Source organism: Leguminivora glycinivorella, chromosome 12, assembly GCF_023078275.1.
Source record: "Leguminivora glycinivorella isolate SPB_JAAS2020 chromosome 12, LegGlyc_1.1, whole genome shotgun sequence".
Classification (NCBI taxonomy): Eukaryota; Metazoa; Arthropoda; class Insecta; order Lepidoptera; family Tortricidae; genus Leguminivora; species Leguminivora glycinivorella.
The window spans coordinates 2,651,185-2,673,254 of NC_062982.1; the positions used below are offsets into that span (position 1 = coordinate 2,651,185).

Sequence of the window (22,070 nt, forward strand, 5' to 3'; positions counted from 1 at the left end):
AGCGAGACAGTATGTCATCAGGGATTTCAAATTTAAATATTAATTTCATTGGAAACTTTATTTTCTAATTGGATTTATTAATCTAGCTGTTCACGGCTGCAATAACTCTGCATAACTTCACAACTATATTGTGTGTATTAGTTTCCATCGGCGATTTTACGCCCCGGGTATATAGGCCTAGATAATGTGCACCACCCACGAGTCAGCCCCTGTTTTCCGTACCACAATTCCCCTATAGTTTAGAGCTCTAAATATTGTATTAGATTTTTCTGTCAATCGAGGTATATTAATTAAAGTGTAGGATGTAGGTAGTTAATGCGTACGTGGCAACGTACAGGTATAGTCGTTGCTCGCCTGAAAGGGATTTATTGCGCCTTGATTATTTATTTTCATCATTATAACTATTATAACAGCGAGTAATTAATGATGACACGTACTAAGCATTGTAAAGTGATTTGTGTAGGTATAGGCTGTGGTATAGGTCATAGAGCTATGACTGAAGGGTTAATACGGCGTATATTTTATTATTTTAGTGTATGCATGATGCTCATATGGTGTAGCAACATTATATTGTATGTCTTTGTCAGAGCAATAGTATTAGCAATTTTAAGAAAAATAAGATTTACATTTTTGTTTACTGTTCAATCATTGGTTCATTGGTTCAATCCTTAGACGAAAGTGTTCTTATATTCTTTCTGTATAATGTGCGTTAAGTAGGTAGGTTACATACATAAGTTATATAACAACACTATTAAATCTGATTAACAAGTCTCGAGATAATGTAAATCTCATTAACATTAACGCTTTTAAAGCGGAGTAATGTTACTATCTTTAATTTGTGAGAGACCAAGGAGCGGAGCGGCCGAAGAATAAACAGATTGAATACAGCGAGGAGAGAAGCAATCGAAGAACGTTGGAGTTGCGAGCGAAGAGCGAAGTGACCGATGAACGTAGCGACAGAAGCGTGAATCCACCGAAGCGTAAACCAATTGAAAAAACATAGTGGACAATGCACTGTGAGACCGGAATTCTCAATGTAGTTTGAACGAAAGAAGAGCTCCTGAGACAATTTGTGGAGAAAATATAGTCATTTTAAGGTTGACTTGATGTGCATATAGCTAGAACGCTATAAATACAATGTTCTCTATAAAATGTATCTATAAAAGTGGAGCCATCGATACAGTTTTGAAGCAAAGATCACACTATTAATGTTTATTTTATTTATTTATAAAGTGGAGCCCACAAAGTTTCAACAGTCAGAGAGCGGAGATCTTGACTTCATTCGTGGAGAATTACATAGTAAGTTTAATTTAAAATGATAACATTTTGTTTTAATTTCTTGTGTTTTATATATATATAATTATGGTTAGTATTTAAATTTATCATTATTTTTTGACTAAGTTGTTTAAGATTATTTTAATTCCTTATTTATTGTATTATTATTTTTGTATTTTTGACATGTTTTGTTTATGCCATTAAAGGTTTTGAATTGAGTTGAATGGATAGCCTATCACTGTTAAAATGTGCCACAAACAGCTACTACGCCTTAAGCGGAGCCTTCGATACAAATTGTGAACAAAGATAGCAACGTTACTGTTAAAGTAGGGCACATATAGCTACAACGCATTTAGCGGAGCCCTCGACACAATTCATGAAGAAAAATAGCCACGACACTGTTAAAGTGGGGCACATATAGCTACAACGCATTTAGCGGAGCCCTCGACACAATTTGTTGAGAAAAATAGCCACGACACTATTAAAGTGGGGCACATATAGCTACAACGCATTTAGCGGAGCACTCGACACAATTTGTGGAGAAAAAATAGCCACGCCACTATTAAAGTGGGGCACATATGGCTACAACGCATTTAGCGGAGCCCTCGACACAATTCGTGGAGAAAAAATAGTCACGCTACTAATAAAGAAGGGCATTTTACTATAGGTTCAGATATAATTTTGCATGCCATTTTTGGCTAAACATGTATTGCTACTCAAAAATAGTAATGTACCAACTAATGTATACCATGTTTATCGCAATAAAGTAATTCATTCAATTCATTCACAAATGGCTACAACGCATTTAGCGGAGCCCGCGACACTATTTGTGGAGAAAAATAGCCACGCCACTATTAAAATTTGGTACATATAGTTACAAAGCATTTAGCGGAGCTTTTTTTTTTTTTTAAGTGGGGTACAAGTACCCAACATTGTAATTTCAATTTTCATCACTCATCAGGGTTTTATTTCTTTTCTACCCGATACTCAACCAATCATCCTTGACGCTATTATACTATCGGAGTACTATTTCAAGACATGCTTACAATATTTATTATTGACACAAGTAAATCTTTATTTACAATAAGCTCTTATAATTATAATCTCTAATGTCTTAACAATGTCAAACAATATCTAATGTTCCAATGTCTTTATTTTTATTTCTTTATGATTTAATTGCTGGACATAGACACAATGTCATCCAAATAGTAGGTAATTACTTACAAAAAGAGACTTGCTCACATAGGGTACTTGTCTTCACACAAAACTGATAGAAAAAATTTTGATGTGATCATGATGCCGAGCTAGAAACCCGTAGTGTTCGCATAAATCCTTTCGTCGGCATCGAAGTACGGCCCGTACTATATACAACAGCAAGCAACAGGCAACACTGTCAACACATTTGTGATCCCTATTACCACGGCATAAAGTCTAACGATAGTCAGTTAAAGGTGTTGCTGTTTGTGCCATGCATGGATTCGGTATTAGTTAAGGCGCCTTAGGTAAGATCGTGCAAGCGCGTCCTGTTTAAATGCATCAGTTACTGGCAATGTGCAGTCGGTCATTATATTTATTAATACATTATTGAATGAATCAACAGAAAAAATATAGTTTAATTATTGGTTCCAGTAATTGTAAATATTGCTACAACTATTGCTCGTTTGACTTATAAATATTGTTGAATGTTGTTACAATTTACATAACGATGCGTTTTTCTTTTAAACTTTTTATAAAAGGCGCTTTATCACCAACCAGAAAAAATATGTTTATAGATCAGACATGTTGTTAAAGTATAATATACTGTTCTATACGCCTACGATATATACGAGTAAAATCATATTCGTAAATATTGAAGTCAGAGATCACATCGATTGTCAGTAGGTAGTTTAATAGTTACATATTACTGTTAGTAATCTGTGATTTACGTATTACTTAAACACATATACTAGTAATAAGGTAACACTACATCGTATTACTTTCCTACTGCAACTTAAGTATTCATACCGAAAGCCTTTTGTTTCAAAAAGAAGGTAGTCGTAGAAAATCCTATCGTATGACCAAATATGACCGCAAATAAGTTTAGTATTTCGTTAACTTCTTAGTTCTAATTATCAATAGGCAAGTGAGGCAAGCTACTTAAATGATAGTACAATTGTGTGTTAATGTGTAAAATCACATTAGCTCGTAGCTACGATCGAATGAAAAACGAAACTATTATACACTCGCCGATAACTAGACTAAACTCGCCGGTACTATACGGCGGTCGGCAGTTGTTCAAATATGGTTTGAATTCTATAATCACCATTTAGCGCACTATAGGTACATAAGTAGGTATTAAATCACTTACCGAACTTCATAAATTCACAACATTTACACTTTTAGAGGAACACTTATTTTGACGAAATTACGTGTGACTCGGACGACACAAAAACATGTAATGATGGGTTTACGCCGCAGGGCGCTGGGCTATGTTGAAGGTAGTAGGTATGCATGGCGAGAACTTGTTTTTTAAATTTTATATCTCTGAAATGTGTGACTTTGGACGGTACGATTCCGTGTGCTGCATAGTAAATAATATTTGTTGTCTCGGATTTGGATAGGAAGTATAATTACTGTTATACATATTACTTTACGACCCATGTGTTTCTGGATATCCGATATATTGTGGCTTGTTCCACCTCAGTGACATTAACACTTAACACTGTGTACAACTTCTTTGAAGCAATATTGTTGATTTTTCTGTATTGTACGTATTGCCACCAAAATCAAATAAATAACAGATAATTTCGTGGTCTAGGTTGCTAACTAAGATTAGTACCTACTCACTCAGCATTATTCTCACTGAATCTCGGCCAAATCCTATGGGATTGGTTACCAAACCCCGAGCTCTCATGAGTCGTAAAGCTGGGTCCACACTTGTGAAATGGTGACGGACCGGACTAGGTGGCATCGAACAAATCGAAATACCTAATGATTAAATCCGAAAAGCAAAAATGTCTAATAAATGGGGCTTAAATAACCGGTTTACCCTTGAATCGTCGACAGACAATTAATCGAATATTATTTCAAAGACAATGTTTCAAATAATTTCATATCATCGACAGTTCATATCGTAGAATGATCGATACAAGTCAAATTAAACCGTGGACTTTTACTTCGTAGATAACTTATTCCGAGTATACTTTATATCGTGGTATTTTGTTTTGTGTTTTTTCATTTCATTTTGTTTTACATTAAACAAAATTTATTACGCATAATATTATTTCAATTTTGTATATCTATTTCAATTGTTAATTTATCTAAAATTTTACAATTTGTAAATTATTTGTTTTTATGTTTGGTCACAACTAAATTAACCTTCTTCTAACCTAACCTAAACCTATTTTAAAGGTCGTGCGTTGATCTGTTGGGTCGCAGTTCTAACCTAACCTAAACCTACTCTGTAAGCCGTTCTTTTCTGTGTGATCGCAGTTCTAACCTAACCTAAACCTACTCTGTAACTGTTTGTTTTGTGCGTGGTCACAGAACTAACCTAACTTAAACCTAATCTGTAAACTGTTTGTTTTTACGCGTGGTGACAGTTCTAACCTAACCTATACCTACTTTAAAAGCCGTTCGTTGTTGTGTAAGGGCGAAGTTCTAACCTAACCTAAACCTACTCTAATATAGGATTTAAACCAATCGGGTTCCCTCTATTTGGCATACCTTTAATTGTCCGAAACGATTTTCGCATAATTGATTTTCGACGAATGGTAATTTGGCAGAAAACTTATTTGACACAATGTAGAATAATACTAATATTACTTTGTCCGAAAATAAGTTCGCATAATACTTTTTACACCGATTTTTTTTTTTATGAATAACATTGATTTGCATAATTGTATTTGGTATATTTCTTAAAATCAGAATAACCACCCATACTAAAAGCAGTCAGGAGAGTCGGTTAGATTAGGTTAGAACTGCGACCTCAAGAAATACAATATTTTGTTAAGAATGCACGAATGTCGGTTAGGATATGTTAGGTTAGAATTGCAACATCAATATAGTAGTATTAGCTATGATAAAAATTCTGCGTGATAAATTTCGACTAAACAATGTTATGCATAAAAACCATTCGACGAAAAACCTTTATTTACAACATATATTCGAACAAACAAAAATATAGATAAATTATGCGTAACTATACTATGCTTAAAATTAATACTTCAATATACCCTCTTTTACGCTCGCGGAACCTACCCTACCTATTTACTACTTCGGTATTTTGACCGGTTAATCATTTTAGGTATTTTGACCATAGGGTATTTCAAATGTTGGTGTATAAAATTTAGGTCACATAGTTTTTGGTATTTCAAACATTAGGTATTTAGTCCAATAGGTATTTTAAATTTCGGTAATTTGTGCGTAGGTGTAACTTGCTTAGGCATTTAAAATTATTAGGTATTTTGATTTTAGGGCATCGAACAGGACATGTCACGCTAAATGTGGAAGATCTAGGTTGTGCTGACACGGTCACAATCCATGAGTACGACGAAATATTACATAAGTGTAGACGCATGGTGGCGAACTAGACTGCTTCGTGGCGTGGCACACGCGATTGTTATTCTACCTTCCAATAATAGGCTACTTGACCCTTTTTTAAGTCTATCTTTTATTATTAATCACTGTCCAATTAACCGAAAAAAAACCTACCATATTTTATTACGACTTGAAAACCGCAAAAAAACATTTATAAAGTACACTTTCACTTAATCAGGCAAAAACAAAATTAGCCATGTTAATCTATAGGTTGTCTGTGCATGACGTAAATCGAATTGAACGCAAAATTTTCTGACATTTAAGTATGAGGCATAAAGTTCATCATGTCAGTGATTAACTCGACATGTAGTTAAGTTAGGTTCTATGACGTCACTACATGTCACACAGCGTTTTCGGTGGCCAAAGTTAAAATAAATATTACACAAAATCTATAGACATTGGTTTCTTATGTCAAATACTACAGGAAACATTCATTTCTTGTGCTGAATTCGATAAGAGTCTAGTAGCCTATTGCGAGGGACGCAGTGGACGTACCGCCAGGACACGTCTTGACGTGATCCACTTCTATCCCGTGTATGTCCCATATCTGTATCTATATCATCTGGGACGTGTCCTGGGGCCTGTTTCTCGAAAGGTTCAACAAGCCTTGTATTACAAGTGTGTTTCCATGACAAGCCATACGATTTGACACTTCGCGCACTTGTAACATAAGGCTTTTACCTTTCGAGAAACGGGCCGCTGGACACGCGGACAACAGCGAACATCCTTTAAAAAAAACTGACTTTCGAAGGGTTGGGTCGAAACACGTAACTTTAATGCGTGACAATACACAGATCAGCGTTCACATTGGGCCTGGTTTGTAGATCGTAACTCCATACATTGTCCTGCCAGTTATCCTGTGTCTGGAAGTTTCTTCTGTAAGTTCAGTGGATTGTGCCGTACTGGAGCTTGCAACAAATTGTTCGCGTAACAAAAGACGTCCACATTAACGGTACTGACACGTGTTCGTGATACGGTCACGGATAATGTTCGGTAAATTGTCACAAGTATGGACCCAGCTTAAGGGATATCGGGAAGAAGGAGAAGAATCTCCGGTCTTACTAAAACGACCAAGAAAAAACTAAGTACATTGTTGGTTCGAAATGTCTAAAATGACTTGAAGGACGTTTCACATTTTTAACCCCCGATGCAAAAACCATGAGGTGTTAAGTTTCACGTGTCGTTAGTCTGTCTGAGTACATGTGTGTGTGCCTGTCTATGGCATCGTAGCTAACCGATTTAGATTTCGTCTTTTATGTTTGAAAGCTGAATTCGTCGGGAGTGTTCTTAGCCATGTTGGATGAAAATCGGTCCACTATGTCGGGGCATATACAGTATTGGCCACTCCTGCTTCCCACTGAAAGTGCCGCCCACCCGCCCTTGGTTACCTCACAGTTACCGCCTGCCAAAAACGCGAACAGTCGACCTGTCATATCTCACTCATACAAGCATGGTACGCGTTCACCTGCACGAGCTTAGACTGTGTGCTAAGAACGCGCCTCTTTCATATAATTGATCACCAGTGTCCGAGGTGGTCGGGATTTATTTCAAAATTTACTTTTTTCATATCTATAGTCTCAGGAGTTCGTGTTCCTGTAGTCAGCTTTATATCTAGAAGTTTTTTATTAACTGGCTTAAGTCAATTTAGTGGATAAATTGATGAAACACTTGGGATTCCAAAGGAATCCGTTGCGTAACAAAACTTCGAAGGAAATGAAAGTGTTGGCCGGATTTTGTCGCAGAAATGCGGCTTGAGGGATAATTCACTTACAGATTGTTGAATTTAAATAAGAGGACTTTGGAGATTTATGTAAATAATTCGTTGTAAACTACTTTAATGTAACTATTTAATCATTTCTCATGTCGTGAGTTGAATGTCACTAGTGGCAAAGTATAATAAAGAGTTCTATCGTACAGTATGGCCTCTCACACCATCCATTTACACGAGTTGGGAAAAATTACTCCCCGCTGAAAGTGCCGCCCACTCGCTCTTGGTTACCTCACAGTTACCGCCTCACCCGAAAAAAGTTATCAAAAACGCGAACAGTCGAGTATACTGTCATATCTCACTCATACAAAAGTGATGGTAGGCGTTCACCTACTCTCCAGACTTGTGCTTAGACTGTGTTGCTAGGAACGCGTCTCTTTCGTATATTTGATCGCCAGTGTCCGACAACAATGATAATTATCGTCCGACAGTGACCTTTTGCCGTTCATTGCCTGTTCAATAAGGAAATATTGACGCTGAGTAACAATGTTACTTATCAAACCAGAAATAGGCACAGTATTGTCAAGTCACTGCAATGCCACAGTTTCGTTTTCTTCTAACCCCTTATTTGCCAAGAGTGGCCCTGAAGCTTTAGTAGTTTCATGTGCTCTGCCTACCCCTTTATGGGATACAGGCGTGATTGTATGTATGTATGTATGTATTGCCAAGTCACTGTGGTGAAATAGCCCACTGACCCTTTCCTGTCGGTGTCGTAGAATGAGACTGTGGGATATAGGTTCAATTGTCGTGTGGGCCATGAGCCAGAAATTTAATAATTTAATAATTTTAACCCCTTTGAGTAGTTTCATGTGCTCTTTTAGGAAATCAAAATAATTGTAAGTTTATATACACCCTGTTTTTATTGAATTCCGTTAAGTATAAGGGAAGGTTCTTTAGATCAAATACAATTAATTTCTCTAAGAAACTAGCGTCTTAACTCTAACGGTTATCGAGTTATTAAAAAAATAAAGATTAACACTGAACACGTGTGTTACAGCCTTTACCAATTCCTAATGTTATTTATTTTGACATGTGCCGACAATCACTTCACACTAACTGGAATTTTATTGTTAAGGGTCTCTCACACTAATAAATTTATTTATTGTATATGAAAATGATGATTTTTTTGCGAATTTAACTAAAAGTGATATACAGGATGGTTCCTGATAATGAACCTAGCTACGTGTCAAATTTAACGGAAAACAATAAATAAATAAATAAATATTGGGGACACCTTACACAGATCAACTTAGCCTCAAATTAAGCAAAGCTTGTACTATGGGTGCTAAGCGACGATATACATACTTAAATAGATAAATACATACTTATATACATAGAAAACATCCATGACCCAGGAACAAATATCTGTGCTCAGGCGAGTCTCGAAAAAGCTACGAGGTAATAACTATTCATTTAAAACTGCAAGATGAAATGAGAAAATGAAAATACTGAGCAAACCGAAAGATTGTAACTACGCATTTCTGAAAGGAAAATAAAGATAAAGATAAAAATGTTTTATGACGTCAAGCAAATTACGAATTTTTTTTTTGTGTATTTTTTTAGTTTTATTGGATGTATTTTCACATTAAAAGTAAATGTTATTCGTAAAACTGGCACTTGAAATAAAAATTAATATTTTTTTTCTGAAAAAAACATTTTTTTGGAATGTCACACTAAGTTACTTTTTGATATCTAACAACGAGGATAGTCGGATTATGTCCGATAACGGTGTCATCGCCATCAACAGCGTTTTGTTTTGAGAAAGAGTAAATAATAGTTAATTTTATTTAAATGCTTAAGACTCTGAAAGTAGGCAAAGTCCAGAATAGTTTAAACGACATCTTACTCTTATAATATTTTTTAATATTTTTGATTACGCTTTTAAAATAATTCGGTTTCCTTATGTTACACCGTGTATAAATTACATTGGAAATAAGAATAAAAATACCCAATACATAATGCGCAGTTGAGGCACTCCATTACTGCACAGCAGGTCAAATATCAGATCTGGATGACATGAAATTTCTTTAATGGATAGGTACAATGACGAGGCATAAAGTTCCAATATTCGAGAACGCATTCTCTGACGTCACAATAATGCTTTCAATTTGTTTTCGCTGATGTGTTAATAAAACAAAACATTTTTCTAGACATATTTTAAATCTATTTAAAAATAATGTTCTTAGTTCTTACAAACTGTTTTTTTTAACGGAAAGCCAATCGGACCCCAGGCTATTATAGGTCATGGCAACTGCCGGGATAGCGCAAAGAGGATGGATGGATATGGACAGAAACCATTATTCGTCTCAAAATATTACAGCTAAACAGGTACCCCTAACAAACTTAACTATTCATTTCATACATGTTGTTGATTTAACTATGGATTTGACGACGTGAAGGTGAAGTTGACCGATCGAATCAAAAATACTATACCACGCTCAAAAACTCAAATAACTAACGTAACGTAGCTGAAACAACCGCCAAGGTTAGTGGGACTGGGCGGGGGCACGTTTGTCGTACGCCGGATGACTTGTGGGCTAAAACGACAACCAACTGGGTCCCACAAAATCGAACCGGGCGTTGCGGCAAACCTTGTCGGCGATGGCGAGATGACCTTGACGCCTTTGATAAGGACTGTTCCAAATTAAAACAGGGATTTTTGAGTGGTACCTTTTGCCCAACCAAAGTGGGATATTTTTGTTTATCATGTAATTATTGCAAATAAAAATCTGAATAATGTAAGTATCAATGTGTTTTGTAACAAATCAAATTATTTTATTAAATATTTTTTGATTTGTTTTTTTTTTATATTATCAGTCCGAATATATGTACAGTAGTGAACATCCTTTACTCCTAACCATATAAGTTGACCTTCCATCATAAAGCCACATAAAATTACTACCGTCAGGCGTAAATACTGGTGTACCTTTGAAAAATACACTAAAAACCTTACATGTGCCTATAACATTTGAAGAGTTCCCTCGATTTCTCCAAGATACCATCATCAGACCCGACTTCGTGTCAATGGGACCATCTCGGGGCTATACCCGTTCGATCAAAAAAAGGGCGAGCAATTTTGAAAATCGATCCTTTTGCAGGATTCTCGGAGATATCGAGTAATATAGCATACAAAAAAAAAAAAACATACACTAGTCGAATTGAGAACCTCCTCTTTTTTTGAAGTCGGTTAAAAATCGAACCGGGCGTTGCGGCAAACCTTGTCGGCGATGGCGAGATGACCTTGACGCCTTTGATAAGGACTGTTAGGTAATAAGGATAAGGGTGGCCTTTGCCCAACAGTGGGATATTTTGGCTCATATAAACAAATAAATGAATAATGTAAGTATCTATAAAAAATATCATATTGGATATTGAGGCAGCAGTTGCCAGTGCACTAATCGGAGTGAGCCGTCAGTTTTTTTAATCCAGTTTATTGATACAGAACAGTCAATGAACTGGAAACGCTTTTAAACTATATTTTATAACAGGAGTTTATATTTTATTTTCTATCTGTGCTCTGGAATCTAGTGACCGAGCTTTTGTATTGAAACAAGAGTGAACAGGGTGGCTAGCCGAATGGCACAATCGCTCACGAAACGCTCACGAAACGAAGCGCTAGTAGATATCTATCTCTATCGCGCTTGCGTATTGACAGAGCAAGCGGCGTATCGCTTTCGTTTGGCGTCGGAAATGCCATTCGGCTACGGGGCCAGGCATCTTCTGGGTGAGCTCACTCCATCGTAGGCCACGTCTTTGCCTCTGGCTAGTATGTGACCAAGAGTAAGCCCATTTATACAAAAAAAAAAACAATATTTCATTGAAACAGTTATTTGTTTTACAAGGGGGCAAAGTTGTTTAACCGCACGTGCCAATATTGATACCCGAGCAAGAGAAAGGTTCCAAAATTGAACCGCGAGCGTACCGAACTACCGAGTGGTTTTAATAGTGGCATCTTGAACGTTGTGAGGTTGATCATTTGACGCCCGCTCTCACCGTAAAATACGTTGACGTGGTCCCGCCATCTCTTCTTTGGTCTACCTCTGCCCCGGCTAATTTGCGGTAACAATTTTGATTCAGATTCAGATTCAATAGTTTATTCATGGTAAACACATAGTTTTCTACATAAATATTACATCAATTTTAAATTCGGCATAAAATATGTTGACCCAGGAGTCAGCGCTTATCTTCCGGCGAGATCACTTTGTGGGCCACGAACGCAGCTATACGGCCTGCTCCTCCGAAACATCTGAACGCGGTCACAATTGCGAGGCGATATTCAACGCCATTCTGTAGTCACTTTGGTCCATACCGTTACGGGCCCATTCAGCAAACATGCCGTTACCCAATCCCACTTAAACTTGTCTGCCTGTAGCACCCACTTGGTACATAAAATATTGATTTATAATTCTGCATTTCTTTGTTACAGGAGGAAATCGACCGCTCAGAGCCCCCAGACGCGTTCGTAGTCATATACAGCGTTGTCGACAAAGCGTCCTTCCAGAAGGCTGAACAAGAGCTGGCCAGGTTATTGGACTGCGACATGCTAAGGTCTAGACCTGCTGTGCTGGTTGGGAACAAAATAGACCTGGCGAGGAGTCGAGCTGTCTCCACACAAGGTGAGAAAAATAGTAGACTTCCAGCAATATCACCGGCGTAACTATATCCCACAGATTTCGCTGTCTTGCCCACCTAAGAATGGGAGAGGATCTGGCTGCTAAGCTGGCGTATCTGGGAAGACCAACTGATGGCCCGGTGGGTCGGCCTAGACACCGTTGGGGAGACAGTGTGGATCTGTCTCAGCTACAAGCCGATAATTGGCAGAAAGCTGCGCAGGATCGGGATGTGGCGAGCTCTCGTTGAAGGCCAAGATCCTCTTTGGATCACGGAGCCATATTAGTTAGACACAGCAGTAGACCAGGAGTTTACCAAGCTCTTGGACAGCGATATGGATTTATTACCATGAATAGTTGTCTTGGGGAGTAATTATTATGAATATTATGGCATTTGAGCAATATTTCCGTTATTAGTAAACGTTACAGCAGCGTTTCCAATAGTTATATATACCTCTAAAATCTACAAGAAAAAACTACTTGATAGAATCATTGGTCCAATATGTGTTATGAGAGAATCTAAATTAATTAATATAACCTATAAAATTTAAGTTCAATTCGCAAAATCAGTAAGCAACCGTAAAGGAAAGTGGTGCCATGATGACGTCACATACCCGTCATCATCATCATCATACCAGCCTTTTAGCTGAGCATAGCTCTCTCTTCTAGCAAGCCACTTGTCCCGGTCCTAAGCTATTTCTCTCATCCAGTTGTGACCCGCAATTTTCCGGATGTCGTCCACCCAACGAGCTAACGGATGCGAAGTCATCGCAGATTGTTAGTACCTAAAGTCTGTAACTATTATGGAAAACGTACTCGAAAATAGTGCCCACGATTCTAAATAAAGTACCAGATCAGTTAAGATCGTGCAAACATGTCAAAGGTGGTGTATAAAAAAACATTAAAAAAAATTATTTACTCCAAACCCAACATTAAAGTTGTTGTCGTTGATTATTAAATATATACCTTGGGTAGGACATACTTGCATGTTTAAATTACATACTTTTTTATCATTGTATGAAATACAAAATAAGTGGTTCAACATAAATGGTGGAGGGTAGAATAATTTTCTGCCAACAAACTGTTGTGCAGTTTGGCAGATAAGTACAAAACTTTGTTGTAATTTTTCTTTGTTTATAACGAAAAAAAAAAAGTGTTTCTTACATCTGTAAGCGACCACCATTCCTACTGTGAACTAAAATGTTAACACATTTTAGTCCACCTGCTATCACTCTGCCGACTCTGACTAACGTCATGTAGTGATTTTACTATCTTTGATCTTACATACAAAACGATCCATTTCACGTAATTATTACTTACAATACGAATCTAAATAATGTTTCGTGTTCTGTGTTTACGACTGCAATTATTTCGTAGATTGGAATCAGGTGACAAGAAAGTTTATTATATAGCTTTATGGCTTTTATGGCCGAGAATATAAAAGGTGAAAAAAGTTTATTTGGATTTATTGTGGTATAAAAGTGACGTGAAGGACATTTAAATGAACACAAATTGTAAAACTTAATAGGACTATTTTATAAGTCCTATTAACTTTTACAATTCATAAAAAATATGCAAAATATTAATAACGCCCGAACTACACCGTGTTTTTTTTGTTTTCCGTTAAATTCGACACGTCGTTAGGTTCATTATCAATTTATCAGGAACCACTCTGTATGTCACTTTTAGTTAAATTCGCAAAAATATCTATATCTTTATTTTTTTAATAACTTGATAACCGTAAGGCCGTTTTCACGTTATCCGATCCGATATCGGATGTCTGACCGACATCCTACATCCGATAAACGCTTCCGATAGTGTCGGATGTCGGTCCGATAAAACGCATTGTTCCAAATCAATGAAGTATGATTTTGTATCAAAAAATATTTAAAAAATGTTTTATATTTAATAATTATAAGCACTATATCCTAAATATTATATTGTAAAATTAAAATAACGAGCATAAAAAATACTCAAAGTGTGAGGCAAAATAAATAATTTTACATTCAACTATATCTACTAAAAGATGAAAAAACTAGTATCCGCAATTCGGACCGATGCATTACAACCTTCTTTTTTCCATGGAAATTGTCAACTATTTTGAATTCCGATCATTAGCAGCTGTTTAATAGACGCCATTTTTGTCACGCATACTACTACAAACGTATACATACATTATATACGCACACAAACAAATATTTATCGGCCGACAACTGGCGGGGGGTTCGGCATGCCAAAAAATGTCGGAAGCGTCCTGCCGATATCGGCAGTTCGATGGTGCCTCGGACAAAAACTGCTGTAGGAAATATTTATATAAATGAGAAAGTGCCATCGGCATTAAATCCGCAATTTTTGCGTTTTATATCGTTTTTTAGTAATAGTGATCTATTAAATACATAAATGAAGACCTGGAAGTGCATAAATCTTACATTTTACATCCTTCCTACATCCGATATCGGATCGGATAATGTGAAAACGGCCTAAGAGTTAAGACGCTAGTTTCTTAAATAAATTAATTGTATTTGATCTAAAGAACCTTCCCTTAAAGTTAACGGAATTGTCGGAATTCAATAAAAACAGGGTGTATAATAAATGGCATAATAAGTACCTACCTATGAGAGAACCTTAAAAATAACATGACAGTTAGTATCAAGTATATACTTATATATCTAAAGGCACATGCAAGGCAAATAATAAAGGTTGCAGCACGTGGAACCGTTAAATTATTTTTTGAATAAATCAATAACAGTATAATTATTACGACACAAGTTTGGGAAATTAAATTGTAATTAATCTAAAGAATCTTCCTTTAAAGTAACTTATTAAATGTCAAAAACTTATCGCCAGAGGCTTTGTTATTGAAATCAGAATACGTAAATTTTTCAATCATCTTTCAGTTTTCTAATAGTCAATTAAGCTGTCAAGTTGAGTAGTTAATTTCGCTTTTTATATTGCTTTCTTATCTTATCTGTGTTATCTTTGGAGCTAATTTCGACCAAGTGTATGGCCAGAGTGAACGCTCGGAGCGGAGCGTTAGGCGGAGCGTGCAGCGGGGCGGGCAAGCGTCCACCCTATGCAGCGTCGAGTCAGGCCCCATCGATCTAACTCAGGTCACTTGTATGAGCTTCAATTGTTTGACATTCACGCCGCACGCCACGCTGCATGCCTAGTCCGGCTCTGTCGCGCTAATACGCAAGAGCGATAGAGATAGATAGCTACGAAAGAGATTATCGTGAGCGTTTGTGCATTCGACTACGCACACAGGCTTTACACTAAGACGTACGGATAGGGAGGAATGTCAAGTCAATCAAAATTATGTACACATCCAATTTGGCCGTCCAACAGCGTGATACTCTGCAGCCGGACCACCTCGCTTTATTGTGCTCAGATTACCATGGTGGAATGTACCTCTGATTTACCTCTTGTACCTCGTCGGAAATTACATGTACCTCAGTAGTTTGCCAGAAATATGGGTTTAAAAGGGGTCCAAAGTACTCCCCAGCCGGACCCCTTGCCGCTTGCTTTGCCTCCGGCTGGGGATTACTTCGGACCCCTTTTAAACCCATATTTCTGGCAAACTACTGAGGTACATGTAATTTCCGACGAGGTACAAGAGGTACATCAGAGGTACATTCCACTATGGTAATCTGAGCACAATAAAGCGAGGTGGTCCGGCAGCAGAGTATCACGCGCCCGCTTAAAATAATTTTTAAAAATTGCAAGTCTAAACAAAATTATATAAACCAAGGCATCCAAACAGTTTTCTAACCAACCAAACATTGCTTTGTCAATCTAATTGAAACCTCATGACGTTATGATTTTAATTTGCAAGATTGGCGACATTTACGGTTCCTTCCACTCGTCTGGGAAATCAATTTCGCTCCATAATGGCGAATAATGAGTGGGCAAATTGGTTCTTGGCTGCGCTATTTTTATGCCCGGTTGGGGTTCAATTACCTCGAGGCCAATTCTAACTTACACTTCATATCTTTAGGACAAAAGGAAAAGAATATCGATATCGTACAGATGTAATGCGAAAAGATTTCAGAGATTTCAGAGAATTCACATATCGTACAGATGTAATGCGAAAAGATTTCAGAGAATTCACATATCGTACAGATGTAATGCGAAAAGATTTCAGAGATTTCAGAGAATTCACATATCATTAGACTTATTTTAACATCCACCCGCCTTCGTCAGTTTTCCGTGATCATGATGCATGCAACTGCGTCGAAATATCGGGAGCTCGACAAAAATCAAAAAGGTAATCACGGTCTATATCCCGGTCAATATAAGTCTAATGAAAATAACCGTGAATCATTCAAAACTCTTATTCAAAACTCTTAATTCACATATCGTACAGATGTATGTATGTATGTAAACACTTTATTGTACATAAGACAAGTTAGGACATAGAAATACAGTATAGTTATGGTGTACAAAGGCGAACTTATCCCTATAAGGGATCTCTTCCAGTCAACCTTTGAGCGAATTGAGAGGAAAAAAGTAATAAAAACATGATAGACAAACGAACACTGTACAGAAAGAAAAAATAGTTCAATTCAATTATTACCCCAGTAATAATTAGAACATGCAACCTATTATACCAATATATACAAATACATAAATATACATATATACCTTATATTTACACAAATATATATATATATATATATATATATATATATATATATATATATATATATATATATATATACATACATAAATACAAATATATACAATATCATAATTAAATTAAATAATTAGTACTCAACCAGTACACAAGTCATTAGATAGCCATAACTTATGCAAATTCCTCTTGAGTGATGCTACCGATTGGGACTGTCTAATAGACAACGGCAATTTGTTCCATAATTGTACAGCGCGCACTGTGAACGACTCCGAGTATGTCCGGGTCTTGTTAGACGGTACAGCAAGAGTCAGGTTTGCACTAGATCTCAAGCGATGACTACTACCAACTGCCAGGTATGTAAATCTCTCGGAGAGATATGGAGGAGAGGCTGGATTAAACAGGACATTGAAAAGCAATGTCAAAATGTGCGCGTCCCTACGCCGACGAATCGGTAGCCAACCAAGCTGAGAACGGAACTCAGAGATATGGTCATACTTCCGTAAACCAAAAATGTAGCGGATGCATACATTTTGTAGGCGCTCTAGCTTATCAAGCAGTTCCTCCCTCAGGTCCAAAAATGCAATGTCACAGTAATCTAAAAGTGGTAACAAAAGGGATCGTGCAAGCGTCACCTTGGTGTGAAATGGGAGAAAGTTTTGGAGTCGTTTTAAAGAGTGGAGAGAAGCAAACACCCTTTTACTCACCTCAGCCGTATGCGCAGCCCATGAGAGCATCCTATCCATGGTAATAGATGCCCATGGTGGTAGATGTAATGCGAAAAGATTTGCCTTCGTATCGTTTCGGAAACATAAACGTGACACAAACGTGTCATGATATTTCAGTCAGTCTTAGTACAAGATGTATACTGTCATTGACTGAACTAGCATGACAAATACGAACGTTTCCGGAAAAATACGAACCCTTTTCACACTATATCTGTTAATAGTTATGACAATTATGTTAGTCGTGGAAGCAGATTTTAAGCAACAGGCTACTAGACTCGAATCGAATTTGGCACATTACATGATTGTATTTTTTAGTATTTGACATAAAAAAACAATATTTATAGATTGCCCGTGTGGTGACGGGTTAAGAATTTCACCACCCCCTTTCTTCCCTTGGGTGTCGTAGAAGGCGACTATGGGATATGGATTAAATTGTGGCGTAGGCGAGAGGCTGGCAACCTGTCACTGCAATGTCACAGTTTCGTTTTCTTTCAACCCCTTATTTGCCAAGAGTGGCACTGAAACTTGAGTAGTTTAATGTGCTCTGCCTACCCCTTCATAGGATACAGGCGTGAGGCGTATGTATATATGTATTTATAGATTTTGGGTATAAAAAGTGTATTTTGGCTACTTATTTTTAATCAAAAATGTGTGCAATTTTTTATTTAATTTGGCCACCGAAAACGCTGTCTTAGTGAAGTGACGTCATCGAATTCGAACCTTACTGCATGTCAAAACAATCACTGACATATTGAACGTTATGTCTTCATACTTACACCTAATGTAAATATTTTTGCGAGCAGATGGACGTTTGTACGTGACGAATGCCTCAGGTTTTGTGTGAGATTGGATGCTAGGCCTTCATCTGTTATTTAGTATATTTAGTGTGTTATGTTATGTTTAATTTTGCTGTTTAATATTATATTTTGTGTTACTTGTTGTAATGTTTATTTAAAATTCACGGTGCTTTAGTTTTATTTACTGTCATACTGTGTAATTTTCTTTGTGTAAATAAATAAATAAATAAATACTTAAAAAGTCAGAACATGTTGTTTTCGAATAGAATGACCTGATGCACAGATAATCTATAGATCAACACGACTGTGTTGTTTTCGCCCGATTACGTAACAGTTTACTTTAAAAATATTTTTTGTTGTTTTTAAGTCATAATAAAATATGGTAATATTTTATTTCGGTTAATTGGACAGTACTGAATCATATAAGACAGATTTTTAACTTCTGATTAGCAGAAACGTCTGCAATCGATGCCACTAGGCTTACGGGCTACGGGTCCCATTGACCTTAGTAGTGGAAAATTTCGCTGGCTTGGTTGAAGTCTTGGTGGCTCAGTTGGCAGAGCGCTGGAGTATCGATCCAGAGGCCGTGAGTTCAAGTCTCACCCAAGGCAGACATTTTCCACTTTTAAATTCATATAAGACAGACTTTAAAAAAGGGTCAAGTAATAGCCTATTGTTTCGGAAACATAAACGTGACACGAACGTGTCATGATATTTCAGTCAGTCTTAGTACAAGATGTATACTGACATTGACTGAACTAGCATGGCAAATACGAACGTTTCCGGAAAAATTCGAACCCTTTTCGCACTACATCTGTTAATTAACACGCTTTTATTAGGTCGTCGTGTATGTAACTAACTATGTAATGGAATCTGCGGAGGCTAATTTAACCATCTTCCAAGGATCGTATCGTAATGAAAATTGGCAGCTGTATGTAGTTCTGATGACAATACAATAATATGATACTGTTGAACTGATCTGATGATGGAGCCGGAAGATATGAACTGGAACTACATGATGGAACATCGTATCATAGCTGTTTTTGGGTTTCTTAGAAAAGTCTTGTAATGAACTTTGACTATGATTAGGTTTCAAGGTCTGATGATGGAGCCGGAAGATATGAACTGGAACTACATGATGGAACATCGTATCATAGCTGTTTTTGGGTTTCTTAGAAAAGTCTTGTAATAAACTTTGACTACGATTAGGTTTCAAGGTCTGATGATGGAGCCGGAAGATATGAACTGGAACTACATGATGGAACATCGTATCATAGCAGTTTTTGGGTTTCTTAGAAAAGTCTTGTAATGAGCTTTGACTACGATTAGGTTTCAAGGTCTGATGATGAAGCTGGAAGATATGACCTGGAACTACATGATGGAACATCGTATCATAGCTGTTTTTGGGTTTCTTAGAAAAGTCTTGTAATAAACTTTGACTACGATTAGGTTTCAAGGTCTGATGATGAAGCTGGAAGATATGACCTGGAACTACATGATGGAACATCGTATCATAGCTGTTTTTGGGTTTCTTAGAAAAGTATTGTAATGAACTTTGACTACGATTAGGTTTCAAGGTCTGATGATGGAGCCGGAAGATATGAACTGGAACTACATGATGGAACTTCGTATCATAGCTGTTTTCTGGTTTCTTAGAAAAGTCTTATAATGAACTTTGACCACGACTAGGTTTCAAGGTCTGATAATGAAGCCCGAAGATTGGCACTGGCATTCCATGATGGCATATCGTATCATAGTTGTGTTTGCGCTTGTGAGAAAGGCCACGTAATGAACTTTGAACGTTACGTTTTTAACGTTATAACAAACCTATTATTGACCGAAGCGAAGCGAGGCCTAAGTTAGGTTAGGGTTTTCTTGCGACCCTTATGAGCGGAAAAAGGAAAGACCGAATAAGTATCTAAACTAAGTCAGGTAAGGGTCTTTTTTGTGACCCTTAAATATGTAGCCCAGGTCGCGGGCTAGCGTCCACATGCTTACAAAAGAAAAATTGATAACAAAAGCAAAATTAGGGGCGGGGGCGAAGCCCCCCGCAAAAAAGAAAGATCAACGTAGTGTGTAAAATAAGTTGGGCTAGGGTTTTTTGTGACCCTTAAGAGCAAAAGTAAGAGGGGCTCGGGGGACGAAGCCCCCCGCATAAAAGAAAGATCAATGTAATATTTAAAATAAGTTTGGTAAGGGTTTTCTTGTGACCCTTACGAGCAAATAAAGGGGGGCTCGGGGGCCAAGCCCCCGCAAAAAAAGGATCAACAAAGTATGTAAAATAAGTTGGGTTAGGGTTTTCTTGTGACCCTTAAGAGCAAAACTAAAGGGGGTTCGGGGGGCGAAGACCCCCGCATAAAAGAAAGATCAACGTAGTATTTAAAATAAGTTGGGTTAGGGTTTTCTTGTCACCCCTAAGAGCAAAGAAAGGGGGGCTAAGCCCCCCGCATAAAAAAGTGATCAATGTAATATTTAAAATAAGTTGGGTTAGGGTTTTCTTGTGACCCTTAAGAGGAAAGAAAGGGGGCCTCGGGGGGCGAAGCCCCCGGCATAAAAGGAAGATCAATGTAATTTTTAAAATAAGTTGGGCTAGGGTTTTCTTGTGACCCTTAAGAGCAAAAGTAAGGGGGGCTCGGGGGGCGAAGCCCCCCGCATAAAAGAAAGATCAACGTAATATTTAAAATAAGTTGGGTTAGGGTTTTCTTGTGACCCGTACGAGCAAATAAAGGGGGGCTCGGGGGGCGAAGCCCCCCGCAAAAAAAAGGATCAACGTAGTATGTAAAATAAGTTGGGTTAGGGTTTTCTTGTGACCCTGAAGAACAAAACTAAGGGGGGTTCGGGGGGCGAAGCCCCCCCAAAAAAAAAAATCAACGTAGTATTCGAAATAAGTTGGTTTAGGGTTTTCTTGTGACCCTCAAGAGTAAATAAACAAAAGGGGGGCTCGGGGGCGAAGCCCCCCGCATAAAAGAAAGATCAACGTAGTATTTAAAATAAGTCGGGTTAGGGTTTTCTTGTGACCCTTAAGAGCAGAAGTAAGGGGGGCTCGGGGGCCGAAGCCCCCCGCATAAAAGAAAGATCAACGTAATATTTAAAATAAATTAGGTTAGGGTTTTCTTGTGACCCTTAAGTGCAAAAGTAAGGGGGGCTCGGGGGCGAAGCCCCCTGCATAAAAGAAAGATCAACGTAATATTTAAAATAAGTTGGGTTAGGGTTTTCTTGTGACCTTTAAGAGCAAAGAAAGGGGGGCTCGGGCGGCGAAGCCCCCCGCATAAAAGAAAGATCAATGTAATATTTAAAATAAGTTGGGTTAGCGCTTGTGACCCTTAAGAGCAAAAGTAAGGGGGGCTCGGGGGGCGAAGCCCCCCGCAAAAAAAAAGATCAACGTAATATTTAAATTAAATTAAGTTAGGGTTTTCTTGTGACCCTTAAGTGCAAAAGTAAGGGGGGCTCGGGGGGCGAAGCCCCCCGCATAAAAGAAAGATCAACGTAATATTTAAAATAAGTTGGGTTAGGGTTTTCTTGTGACCCTTAAGAGCAAAGAAAGGGGGGCTCGGGGGGCGAAGCCCCCGCAAAAAAAAGGATCATCGTAGTATGTAAAATAAGTTGGGTTAGGGTTTTCTTGTGACCCTTAAGAACAAAACTAAGAGGGGTTCGGGGTTCCGCAAAAAAAAATATCAACGTTGT

The 22,070-nt window shown here is 37.6% G+C and overlaps 1 protein-coding gene across 1 annotated transcript in view; it reads left to right on the top strand.

Annotated features, from left to right (window-relative positions):
- LOC125231951 (GTP-binding protein REM 1) overlaps window positions 1-22,070 on the top strand; it is a 288,730-nt gene that overhangs the window by 261,861 nt on the left and 4,799 nt on the right. The window contains exon 4 of the mRNA XM_048137557.1: window positions 12,048-12,237. Within this exon, the coding sequence (XP_047993514.1) occupies window positions 12,048-12,237 (190 nt within the window). The remainder of the gene's footprint in view (window positions 1-12,047; window positions 12,238-22,070) is intronic.